At 36.7% G+C, this 14,196-nt stretch overlaps 1 protein-coding gene across 10 annotated transcripts in view; it reads right to left on the bottom strand.

Moving 5' to 3' along the window:
* The window catches only part of tenm3 (teneurin transmembrane protein 3), a 1,272,390-nt gene that overhangs the window by 413,555 nt on the left and 844,639 nt on the right, over window positions 1-14,196 (bottom strand). For all 10 annotated transcript variants that reach the window (XM_049481363.1, XM_049481365.1, XM_049481366.1 and 7 more), the window contains one exon: window positions 8,157-8,429. In XM_049481363.1, coding sequence (XP_049337320.1) covers window positions 8,157-8,429 — 273 coding nt within the window. The remainder of the gene's footprint in view (window positions 1-8,156; window positions 8,430-14,196) is intronic.

Here is a 14,196-nt window from a genome sequence, read left to right as displayed (position 1 = left end):
TGATTTATTGTTACAGACGGTTTTGTATTTAAGTTACACAAGCAAAAAAAGTAAAAACATTATATGTCCAAATATTAGTAGACAGTCCTTACTATAAAACAAGCTTTAAGGTACTTTAAATTGTACATATTCCTGACACAAATCTGCAAATGCACACACACTGCTCGTCTAGTACACTCTAAAAAACAGAGGTACGATATGAGTACTTTTTTGTACTCAAAGGTACATTCTTTATAATTGTACCCTCAAAGGTACAATACTGGTGTTTAGAGGGTCAGATTTGTTCCCTTTGAAGTACAAAGTCATTTCTAACAGCAGTAAGTACAGATTTGTACCATTTAACCTGCAGCCAAAGGGTACATTCAGTATTCTGTATCACTGCACTAATAAACTATATATATTTTAATTGCATATTTTTTTATTTGAAAGCCAGACAATTTTGGATCAGCAAGTTTTTGAGCCATATTTAGTTGATGATAATGTTTATAATTTTTATAATCTTTACTGGCACAAAAACCATGGGTACAAAAAAGGGACTTTTACTGAAAGGTATTTTTTGTACCTCAATATAAAGTACAGCCCCAGAGACAAGCTTTGTACTATTTTAAGTACAAATCTGTACTTACTTTTCTTAGTGTGTACCTTCAAAAACGTACAGCCTCTCTAGAGCAGATAAACATGAATCTATTAGCTCTATGACTAGACAGTTATAGAGGGATGCTTTAATACTTGGAGTTGAGGTGCTAATGTTCCAGAACAACATCCTGACCTCACTAAAGCTCAGTCAAATCCACTCAGCAACATTTCAGCATCTTGCAAAGCCTTATATATATAAATATATATATATATATATATATATATATATATATATATATATTTATCACACTTAATTTTATAAGAGACACAAATGAGCAGGTGTCCTAATACCTTTTTTTCCATACAGGGCAGGTGGTACTACCTAGCTAATCAGAAGCACAAAATCAGACTTAAACCCAATTCAGTCCTAAAATCAATCCCAAAACCAGTTTAAAAACAGATCTAAAACAGCCATAAAACAAGAACTAATCAGTCCTGAAATCAATTCTAAAACCAGTCCAAAAATCCATTCTGAAAAAAAAGCCCCTAAAAGTGCTCTACACCAGTTCAGAAATTTAAAACCAGCTCTAAAAACAAATCTAAAACTACCTTAAACCCAGACAGAAACTGCCAGAAACCAGACCTATGCTCAGTCCTAAAATCAAAGACCAGGCATAAGACTGATACTAGTCCAAAAATCAGGTCTAAAACAGAATTAATCAGTCGTAAAATCAATTCAAAACCAACCCTAAAACCAGACAAATACTAAGTCCTGAAATAAATTCTAAAACAAGACCTGTGGTGTGAACATGGCCTGAAACACATCAGTAACAGTTCCAGTATACGCAGTACTGACTGATATCACACCAAAATCTGCTCTGTTTATTTTCTGCAGCTCAAATACACTAGAGACAAAAAATGAAGTGTGTGTGTGTTTCTTTTCTCTCAGTTCGGCTCCCTCTGGGTCAGGTGAGCGGGTGTCCAGTGACCCAGCGACAGAGCCAGTGCTCAAATATCTCCTTAGAGACACACACACACACACACAGACACACACTGCTTTATCTACACCCTCCTCCATCTAAATCTTTTCTTTCCCTCTCTCTTGTCCTCCTTTTTAAGTTTCTGTATCGCTCTTTCCCTCTTCTTCGTACACCTCCCCTTAATATCTACCCTCTCTCTTTCTCTCTCTCTCTCTCTCACACACACACACACTTCTTTTTTCTAATTTTTTCTCAGTCTTTACTCTCTAAATTGATTTATTTTGTATTTATCTTTAGTTTAATCTACTCTCCATTCTCCACCCTCTACCTATCTATGGAGAACAGAATGAGGTCAGGAGGAGAATGGAAGAACATCCAGGGGGGTGAGGAGATCAATGTAAGAAAAACAGGGAAGCGTGGGAGGAGAAAAAGAAGAAAGCAGGAGAGAACAGGAGGAGAATGAGAGGAAAGACGTAGGAAAGAGGGAGGAGAGCGGGGAAAGAGAAGAATAAAAACAAACTGTGCAGAAGGAGAGAGAAAAGAGAGCGGGATGAGATTAAGAGTAAGTGGAGAGATAAAGGAGAAAAGAAGAAGGCAAGGAGAATGTGAGGAGAGCCAAGTGAAGAGTGACAAAAAGAAGGAGGAGAGAGGGATGAAAAAAGGAAGAGAGGAGAGTGAGGAAAGAGAACGACAAGAACAAGAGGGAAATAACTAATTGAGAAGAAAGAGTGCAAGAGGAGAAGGAGAGCAAGTGGAGAGATAAAGGAGAAAAGAAGGAGACCCGGAAAATGCGAGGAGAGCAGGTGGAGAGTGAAGAAAAGAGGGATAAGAGTGGAAGAAGTAAAGGAATAGAGTAGATGGAGAACAGGAGGAGAGTGAGAGGAGAAAGGGATGAGAGACTGAGGAGAATGAGTGGAGAGCATAGGGAGAGTGGGATGATAGAAGGAGAGGAACAAAAAGAACAAACTGAGCAGGAGGAGAGTGACGAAGAGAGTGAGAAGAAAAAGAGAGGAGAGCAGAGGTAGGCTGGGAAAAGAGAAGGAGAAGAACAAGAGGAGAAAATAAACTGAGCAGGAGTAGAGTGACAGAGAGTGGGAGAAAAGGAAGAGCAGAAAAGGAAGAGAGCAGAAGGAGAACAGGAGGAGAATAAAAGGAGAGCAGAGGAAGAGTGGAAGAAGAGAAGGACAAGAACAAGAGGAAGAGAGCAGAAGGAGAACAGGAGGAGAATAAAAGGAGAGCAGAGGAAGAGTGGAAGAAGAGAAGGACAAGAACAAGAGGAAAATAACTAATTGAGAAGTTGGAGAGAAGGAAGAGAGCAAGAGAGAAAAGAAGGAGACCAGGAAAATGTTAAGAATAAATGGAGAAGAGGGGGGGAAGAAAAGGAAGAGAGTAGATGGAGAACAGGAGGAGAATGGGAGGAGAAAAGGAGGAGAAAGGGAGGAGAGCATAGGGAGAGTGGGATGATAGAAGGAGAGGAACAAGAAGAACAAACTGAGCAGGAGGAGAGTGACGAAAAGTGTGAGAAGAAAAAGAGAGGAGAGCAGAAGGAGGCTGGGAAAAGAGAAGGAGAAGAACAAGAGGAGAAAACAAACTGAACAGGAGCAGAGTGACAGAGAGTGGGAGAAAAGTAGGAGCAGAAGGAGAGTGGGAGAAGAGAAGGAGAAGAACAAGAACAAGAATAAGAAGAACAAACTGAATATGAGGAGAGTGTTGAAGAGAGGAAGGAAAGCAGGGGAATGGGAGGAGTGCAGGAGGAAAACAGTCAGTCTTTCTTCTCTCCATGTTTACTCTGATGGGGTTTAAAGGTCTAAACTGGAAAAGCAATGGATATAAACTCCTCTCTACGGAACAATGGGCGAGTCTCAGTGCTTTGACAGCCCTACACTCTCCCTCTCTTTGTGACGAATCGGATGAACTCGGCCTCTAACAAATGGAATTACCCACCCCTGCTTTTGAAGCAGGCTATAACACACACACACACACACACACACACTCACACACACACTCACAAAGTGCACAGGCCACTAAATTCAAATAAACACACTGGAGCTCAGCAGTGCCGGGCAGGAAGGAATTAACGCTGTAGAAATACACACACACCTCTGCTCAGGTTCAGTTTCAGTATTTCGGCATTTCTGACTTTTTTCCACCTCAGAACAGTCGTACACACGTTACGCCCTGTGTAATAATGATCTACGCAGATCTGAACGAGCACTAAAACAACAATAAACACTCTCAACCTCTGCGGGTGAAAAAAGTAACCAGAAAGCTGAAAACGGCGCTGAACGTAGAGAAACACCCAAACAGCTGTCAATCACTCGGACGCTGTGGAGCGCTCGGCTCCCGTGCAGCTCTGGGTTCCTGTAAACAGGAAAGTGTTTGATATGACTGCAGATTTTTTACCCCTACCAGAGCAGGAGCAGCAACACGTACAGAAACACGAAAAACGATTAAGGGAAAGTGGTATAAATGAAGCAGTGCCAGGAATATAAAAATATATATAATATAGTACCAGCAATAACTTACCATTTAACCATTTGCATCACAGCAATAACCAGAAAGAGTATAGTACTATACTAAATACTAAATATACTAAATTATACTAAATTACAGGTAATAACTGTTTAATATCTATTTATTTAGCCTCATTATGTCAGGTCAACACAGTTTGCAATGTGAAGAGGTTTCTAAGTTGCTCAATGGAGATGCACTGCAGCTTTTTTCAATGTGTTCAAGAAAACACATATTATGATTAGTGGTGGGACAAAATATAGATTATCTCAATTTATTTCTGATATATTATCGATATTTGAAATTTCTTGCATTAATACATTTGGGTTTTAACTTTCTTTTTTTCTTATAAACATTTTAACAGTGGCAGGACTATTATAATATATGATGGTTTATGACTACTTTATAACATTGGAATAATAATAGCATACAAATATATGTGTATTAAAGAGACACAAGCAAGCTAAGCTGGTTTGGTGTACATTGATTTATATTTCTTGCCAAGTTCAGTAAAACTGACCTAAATAAATCTTTATTTTTTGGCATTTGCTTATTTAAGAGTATATTTAATCTACTTCAGTAACAGAGATGTTGTGAAGTATCGTTCATAACTGTCTTGTGATATATTGAGGTCTGCAGATGATATCAAGTTATCGTGGGCAATGTATCGTAATACAATTTAGTGGGATAAAAATACAATTTATCCAAGAAATGTTATAGTTATTTGGGTACCACTTTAAAATAAGACTACCTTTATAAAGGGTTTATGAATGGTTTACAATTAGTTTATTAATGGTTACTAATTAGGTTGTAAATGCATTAAAATTAAATTAAATCATTAATAATCAGTTATAACACATACATAGAAAGTGCAACAATGATCTGTTGTTTGCCAAATAGTGAACCCACAGCCATCTATATCGTTGCCCTTTCTACGTATGTGTTATAACTGATTATTAATGATTTTTAAGGCGTTTACAACTTAATTAGTAACCATTAATAAACTAATTGTGAATCATTTATAAACCCTTTATAAAGTTTTTTTTTTTTTTTTTAAGTGGTACTGTTATTTGTATAGTTAAGTGTTTACATATTACACAGTACAGGAATTAACCTGTTATAATGTAGTACTAGCATCCAAAATCCTGTTGTAAAGTAACTCACACTTCAACACACATTAATGCGTTTACACAGTCCTAATCATTTCCTATGCAGACACACACACACACACACACACACACACACACCATCAGAGAGCCAAAGCTGCTTTCACAAATATTAAATACATTAAAGGAAATGAATTTGTCCCAGAGTCTAATCCCCCGTCAGAGCGTCTGCTCACTGCTCCGGCCATCAGAGACATTAAAGCCCAACATCATCTAATAATGACACACACACACACACACACACACACACACGTACCTTCAGAGCCATCCAGCCTATTCAGCACCTCAGTCCTCTTAATTAATCCAAAAGGTGGTAATAAAACGATTAGAGGCATTTTTTTAAAGGTTACTCAAACACAGCACCTGTTAGTGTGGAGCATCTTAATAACCCAGTTTACCTGAGAGAACAGGAAGCTGAGCTTTTTCATAAGGAGGGAGAAATGATCATTAATTAGCGGAGCTTTAGTGTGGAAAATAAAAGGCTTTCTGTATCTGTCAGCAGACCCCCTCTCTCAGGAGACCCAAACACATACAAAAACACACACAAACACAAACTTAGAAACACAACCTCAAATACAGCAGCTAAGATTAAACCTGATCTAAGAATAAACTAAAAAAAATAACTAAACTCAAATAACTGTGATAGAGAGTGTTAGAGTACTGTGGAAATATATAAGTGATATATTACTTGATACTCAACCTCAACAAAGCATTTGATATAATATACCACACTATCCATGGAGTCACAGGAACAGCCCCTATTGTGATTCAAATCCTACCCAACTGATCATTATCAGTTCAGAGAGGCAAACAATGAACTTTACAATTACTCAGCCATGAGAGGTGGAGTCCCACAAGGCTCTGTTTTAGGGCCCATAATGTTTGAGAGTTCAATCACAACCTTTATGTCTACAATGAAACTTATTCTTTATCTAAGGCTGAGCATTTAAAAAAAAAGTTAAGGCTGTAGATCCAGGGGTTCATTGATTTACAAATGGAATAAGGAAATTAAATGTAATATGTTTTTTAATATCACTCAAAAAAAAAGGAACCATTTTTGTGAGATGCACATAACACAGATATTAGACATACAGACTTTACAGTAAGCTGCAGTAAGCAGTGATTTAAACTGTTCGTAGACTGAAAACAAGGTCCAGTACAAAATCAGCATTATTTAAGGATGCAAAAGATACTCCAGCATGACTTACAAATTTAAAACTAATAAAAATAAATAAAAATTTGCTTGAATTGATTCATTTTAAAGTAGCATAGCCACTGTTGGCCAGTTGTAGCATTGTGGCCAGCGTCGCTTGGTCCTTTTCCAGCATATAATAAATATATCAGCAAGTGTCCAGTTGAAATATCGACTATATTGACTGATGCTGATTATTCTTAGAAAAAAAGCAATTATCGACTAATGCCGATACAATTCCAATATTATCGTGCATCCTATTTTATCTAGAGAGTTTTTTGTCAAATTTACACTTTCCCCATGCTCACAAGCAAACAATGAATGAAAATGAAACTATCACCAGTATGAGTCAAATAAAACAAACTGTTCAGAAATGGCTTTAAAAACATTTTAGGACACATTAAGGCCTTTTAAGACTTTCTAAGGATTTCCAGAAACCCTGGACACTGATAAAAGACTTGAATGCCAGGATCTCCTGCTGCCGTCCTACCCACTACCCACTAGAAACAAGAGGAAGAGAGGAAAGAGAGAGAGGAAACTGCCTGCTACTGTTTCTACACTCTCTCTCTCTCTCTCTCTCTCTCTCTCTCTCTCTCTCCCCCGCTCTCTTTCTAATCCAGGTTTCAGGTTGTACTCAGATCTGCACTCAGAGAGTGAAGCTAATCAGCTATTGTGTGTGTTCAATCAGCCAGACACCAATTCCACACACGGCTAGGTGAGGTATCCTAGCACCCGGAGCACACACGCGTGCTCGCGTCCTTGTGATTGGCCATGTGTGTGATGTGTGTGTGTGTGTGTGTGTGTGTGTGTGAGGGGGCGGGGGTGCTATAAGGACACAGCATTTGGACACAGATGAAGGAATTCCACCACACACTCTCGCCTTTGATTGGGTCTATATGGGACAGAAACACAGGTGAAGGAATTCCACACACACACACCAATACACAAGCACACAAACACTCCTGTGCTAGAACACACAGACTCACACAAACACACACAATCAGAGATCCACAGTGACCAAGTGCCACTACAGAGGCAGTGCAGATGCAGAGTATAATGTGTATGTGTGTGTGTGTGTGCAGTTCAAGGAAAGTTTGTATATATATATTTTTTTTTTTTTACCTGTAACATACAGTGCATTCCTTTAGTGGTCAGAAAAAAAATACTTTAAGCATGCTGTAGGTCAGGGGTCGGCAATTAGTTTTGGCCAAGACGTTACGTGGCGGGCCACAAAAAAAAATCTGATCTGTTTTTGGAAAATGAAGCAGGTAAACCCAAGAAGTTTGCTCCGGCTAGTGAATTGGGACACAGCCGGGAAAACACGTCCTTATAAGGATATAGGGAGCATAAGAACGGGCAGAAAAATGAGAACGGGAAGGCATGTAAACTAAAGTTCGCCAGAGAAGCATTTTATTTATTTATTTATTTTATTTTTTTGTTATTATTCATTATAGTTCAAACAACCTCACGGGCCAGATTTTTCACTCTTGCGGACCCCTGCTGTAGGTATAGGTGTGTGTGTGTGTGTGTGTGTGTGTGTGTGTGTGTGTGTGTGTGTGTGTCAGAGAGAGTGTGTGCCTGTAATCTCTGCAGGTGAGTGTGCAGGTGTGACGTTGCTGGCCCTTGCCAGTTAGATCAATGCAGGATTACAGTAGCTGCCACGTCTGTGAGTGTGAGTGAATGTGTGTGTGTGTGTGTGTGTGTGTGTGTGTGTTGGGTTGCCCTACTCACCGTTCTCGCTGTCGGATTTGTTCTCGTGCTCCGTGTCGGTCAGCGTCAGAGCGGAGTTGGATCTGCTGGAGAGGCAGGAGTTCCTGCCGGACTTCACCCCTCTGCCCCACAGCCGCATGGCACGCTCCGGTGACATCACGCCATCGCCCTCCGTGTCCATGTCAGATCCGGCCGAATATCCGCGGTGAGGGAGGCCCATTTCAGCACAAAACGCCAAACCACGCCGAGCGGCCGGCTCGCAGATCCCCAGCTGCCTCAGGTTGAAGTTCTGCCCTAAAACACACACAAATACACATACAGACATTATTAAAATCCTATGTAGCACCACTGATACAGCACCACTACATACAGTACACACGGTGTATACATTTTTTGGTTTCTTATCCTAATTAATGAAGCAAGAGCATCTGGATGGAGAGATTTATCTGGATAGGGGTTTTATTGAATGATGAGAAGCCGGAATGAAAACGAGCTGAGAGTAACGATGCTGTTTTTCAAATGTAAGGAGTAGAAAGTTCAGATAATTATGTGAAAATAAAAATAATTACTCCAGTAAAGTATAGATGACTAACATTTCTACTTAAGTAAGGTAATAAAGTATTTGTACTTATTTACTTGAAACCTCTGTTGATCACTATATCTGAGGCCCCAGAAGACTTGCAAGATCCTGTACATACGAGATAAACATACTGACAGACACAATTAATGACTGGAAAAAAAGTAATAATAAATAAAAAGCCCAAATATACATTTTAAAATATAACAACGTTATAGAGTGTTAGCGAAGACAGGAAATAGTGTTATGCTCAAAATATTTCATGTCAAAATATTTTATTTATATGATTATTTCAAATAAACTTTACCATAAACTTGTTTTTATGATAAGAGATTCTGAATTGGAGTTGTTGGAGCATTCTTCTACTTTCTTACATCATTAAATATACTAGCAACAAACAAGTTCACTAATGAAAGCAATATTTGGCATATAATATTACTGATGTTACATACTCAACACAATATTAATAATTAGTATTATTATACAATAAATAAAATAAAATAATTACATTCCAGTTAAATAATTAAATACACATTTTATTTCCATAAAAAGTTAATGACACATTTAAAAAAAACGGTATATTTTTATTATTTTAAGGTAATAAGTGGAGTTTCAGTCAGTAAGACCTGAAGTTTCACATTCATATTGAGACATTGAATACGTTACTGTTGGGAGTACAGAAAGCTAAATGTAATTTTTTTTTTGTTTATTTACTTTTAATTTAATTTAATTAAATTTTCTGTGCTGTGTTGGTTTTGTAGCCCACAATTAGCTTGTTTGGTAATTTAATATTTTATTAAAAAATAAACATGAAAAACATACATTTTACAGACCTTTTATTTTCTTTTTCTTCTACGTTAATTGTACTTGTGTATTTAAAACTGTGAAGTAAATCACTAGCTAACCTAACGCTAGCTAACAGGCTAAACTCCACAGCCCAGACAATATTCCAGCAAACCAAGGCTCAAATTACTCACTTTTTGAAGAAAAAACCTCGTATCTGAGAGCACACAGTCCAGTGAAGGCTCTTGTAATTATTTTTAGACTATTTTGAGGCAGATTTTGCAGACTGGTTGATCCAAATTTGCTTGTTTTTACTTTTATTAAAGGTTAGCATGTCGCTAAAGTCACACAGACAAAGGACTGGCGTTTTTCCCGCCCTTTTTTCAGAGCATGACATCACATCAGCTCCCACAGCGCCCCCAACCTGGAGCTGTTTTTCATAGAAAAAAAAATAAATTAGCTTTTATTTTTTTATTTATTTACTATACTATTATTAAACATAAATAAGCATAAAATCATACATTGTAAAGACATTTTCTGATTCTTTTGCATTAATTTGTAGATGTCACGGAATGACCCAGGCAGGGAGACGAGGAGGCGGACACAAGTGCAGGTAGGGTGAAAATAAATAATAATTTAATAAATAAATAACAAGAAAACAAGGAACAAGTAACATGAAACAAAGATACACAAATAACCAATAACCAAAACAAATAAGGGGTTAACGATAACAAAACAGGGAGACTAAAGAAACAAACGAGTAACTGAAACAAGACTAAAATAACTAAACAGAACAAGGATAACCAAATAATAAAATAAACCAAATACTAACAAACAAGGAACTAAAACAAGACAGGGTTAACTAAACTGGGCAAGGGAGAAAAGAAGCAAAATAAACAAGGAGCTAGAAGTAAAACGAGATAAACACTGAACTAGGAAACGGGATATGAAAACACTGAGAAACGCGGAGAGACAAAACGACATGGGAAGGTGCAAAGACCGACGGAGGACAAGGTGGCAGAGGAGGGCTATTTATAGTAACATAAAACACACTAGAATTGGAAACACCTGGGGAAGGGGCGGAGCTACAAATGAGAAACACATGGTGGAAATCTACTGACAGGAGACACGGAGAGGCACAGGTCACGTGGGGAAGACACACAGAGACATGAGACAGGGCTAAGATTAGGGCTGCCACGATTAGTCGACGACTAATTTAATAGTCGATTAGTCGTTTTTTTTTTTCTTTGTTTTTCTCTCCAAACTGCTGCGACTGCCTTTCTGTCCTGGACGCACATGCGCAGTAGTGGAAACCGGGGTAGGTAGTGGACGACATCTCAGGACATTATACAGACAGGCTCTGGTTTCATGGCTACCCCGCTACAGAACTCAAAAGTGTGGGATCACCAAGAAAATAAAAGTGAAACGCGTGCAATGCAATATCTGCAATGAAGAGCTTGCCTTCCTCGGCAGCACAACCGAGATGCACGAGCACCTGAAAAGGAGGCATGTTGTGGCTGATTAAATGACGAAGAAGCTAAATTGCTATTTAGCTGCTAAAATTAGCGTAAACAGAGCGTTAACTTAGTACTTAACTTACTCATCTTGATAGCTTTAAAACAGAGGTCACTAATAGGCGGACCACGATCCGGATCCGGACCCAGACGTTGTCACAAATGCCGTCCCAAACCGATAAACTACAGAGAAGGATTTCATTCTGACAGTGGCTTCTGTTTTCAGTGCTTTTCGGTGCAGTAAACTCACAGATCAGTCATGTGTGGTGTAAAATCACCAAACGCTCTCCTCTGCCAATCAGATCTGTGCAGACCGCTGCCCTGTGTACGGTAATGTACACAATATCTGGACAGAGAGGCATTTTTTATTAATATACTTTTTTTTCATAATAGTTCAAACAACCTCACAGTTGAGATGTTTCATAAATGCCAGTGCCTTATCCTTATTTTACACAGTTGTTTACACTTTATGCTAAACAGTCTGTTACAATAAGCTGCATATTTCATTAAAGGTTTAATGAACTATGATTTTAATTGTTTTTATTTTTAGTTAGCATATAGCTTAAATCTAATGTTGGTTGTATAATAGCAGCTGCATTCTATTGTGATAAACTGTGTTTTATATTCAATTAACGTATGATCCGATTAGTCGACTAATCATAAAAAATAACCGGTGATTAGTCGACTATAAAAATAATCGTTTGTGGCAGCCCTAGCTAAGATGTGACAGTAGAACTTTATCAGTGTACTTTAGAATCATAAAGTAAAACAGTTTTCACTGTTTGTTGACAGAAAATATCTGGAATATATATATATGTATATGTTTTTTTTTCATTTTGTACATTTTTTGTTCTTTTATTACATACTTTTTTTGCATATTTATGTAATACATATATTCAGTTACAGTACCAGTCAAAAGTTACCATAGTAAATTTAATATTGAAGACTATATTAAAGCTATACATATTAATTTGTAAAAAAAAACCATATGTATTTATTTACAATTTATATATAGCTTATATATAAACAATATTTATTTATTTATTTTTATTAATATTTATTATATATATATTTTTTTTTCTGACAGATAAATTGTTTTCTTGCTGTTATAAATTGTATTGTACTGAAACAAATATGCATAACAAAAAATGTTTATAAAGAATAACATGTTTTATTTTACGTTTAGTTCAAAATGTCAACTAAAGCTTTTTTAAATGCATTTTAAAGTGATTTTTAAGGTAATAAAATATGACGTAAAATAAATAATGTAACAAAAGCATGTAAACTGTTCATAAAGTAAACGCCCATTTCATCTATATACTGTATAAGTTGTGAGGTGTTATCTTGTGCAGAAGACCCCGTCTACGTGTTCCACAGTTCAGTGCAGAGTCTTTAGCTTCCATGAGATGTGTCAAAAGTCATGGGACACAATACTAACTTCTGTTCAATACATTTTTTTGTGATGTCATTGTAACACAGAAGTATACAGATGGTGTATAATCCCTCATTCTGATGTTTCTGAGTGAAAACAGCTGATTTTAGTGGTGATTTTTCTTTCCAGCTGTTTCTTTCATGAGCAATGGATGGATGGATGGATTGATCGACAGACGGATGGATGTACATACAGACAGATGAATGGATGGAGATGGATGGATGGGTAGAGGAATAGGTGGACATATGGAGGAGTGAGGTGGTGGTGGGGGTTCAGGTATGCTTTGTTGTGTGTGTGTGTGTGTTGGGGGGTTGAGGATGGTTGGTAAAACAGGAGCTGACAGGTAAATGGCCCGCTGGCAGCAGGGGAGTCATTTGGGAAGCGCAAGGCAATGAAAAGATCTCTGGCGCCGGAGAGAAAAGAAAAGAAAAATAAAGGAGTAAAGTGATAGCGGCGCTTTCTCTTCTTCTCTTTCTTTCTCTCGCAATAAGGAACATATCACCTGACCTCCACACCAAAACCCAGACAGACACCGCGCTTCTGCAAACTAAACAATACCTGATTCTGACTCACACAATGTGAACAGATTCTATTTCCAGTCATTTTAAAGCTTTTCTATTGCTTTTATTGGTCTATTCATCACAAAATTCTGCTACAACATAAAGAACTACTGAGTTCTTTGTGAAGCTGCTTTGTGACAACACTCGCTGTAAAAAGAACTATACTGTATAAATGCATTTTAACTGTAACAGAATTTTACTGAGTTGTAATGTTTATATAATGGAACATATGTGAAAACTAGCAAAAATTGAAATTGAATTTTTAAAAATCTGAGAATACCAATATATAGTAGTATTATATACATAAATATATATACTATATACATATATATTTACTTTGCAATTTTTTAGGCAAATACAAAATATTTTTTGGGGGGTAAAACTATTAATTTTTAATATATAAATATATATATTTTTACAATTTACTAAATTTGTAATTGCGGACACAACAACAACAAAGCACAATATTATATATTAAAATTTAATAAAATATATTTTTAAAAATCATATATTTCAAATTATTACCTCTGATCCCACCCTAAAACACTTCTCTTTAATTAAGCTTATATCTGAAAATTATTTTTTTTCCGTAAGTAGTTTTTCTACTTTTAATTGCCCTTTCTATCTGTTACGTTATTGTTTTTTACTATTTGATATATCTTGTATTTGTTTTACCTTTTATTCTTTTTTTTAAATCTACATTTCTTAACAGTGTACCATAAAAGAGTTTAAATTCTTATTTAGTTTATTATTATTATTATTATTATTATTATTATTATTATTATTATTATTATTATTATTATTATTATTATTGTGTTAAATTGTGCCAAATAAATAAATAAATAAATAAATAAAAGGTCAGCTCAGTTCATACTATTGTTACCCAAAAAATACGAAAAAAATCTGCTATTGTCAAATTACACAAAAACAAAAGTATCAACTGACCCAAAACACAAAACCCAGACAGACTCAATAAAGCTTCAACAAACATCACCACCCTACCTGATACACACACACACACACACACACACACACACACACTACAAAACCCTCAGCACAAACTGTAAAACAACCATATGTGGAATAAAGACTCTATCAAGTCTCATCAGATGCTCAAATAACTCCAGGCACAACAGACCACACACACACACACACACAAACACACACACACACACACACACACACACACAAACAC

This window comes from Astyanax mexicanus, chromosome 7, assembly GCF_023375975.1.
Source record: "Astyanax mexicanus isolate ESR-SI-001 chromosome 7, AstMex3_surface, whole genome shotgun sequence".
NCBI classification, from domain to species: Eukaryota; Metazoa; Chordata; class Actinopteri; order Characiformes; family Acestrorhamphidae; genus Astyanax; species Astyanax mexicanus.
The sequence above is the reverse complement of the archived record's forward strand: the minus strand, read 5'-3'. Positions and strand labels throughout refer to the sequence as shown.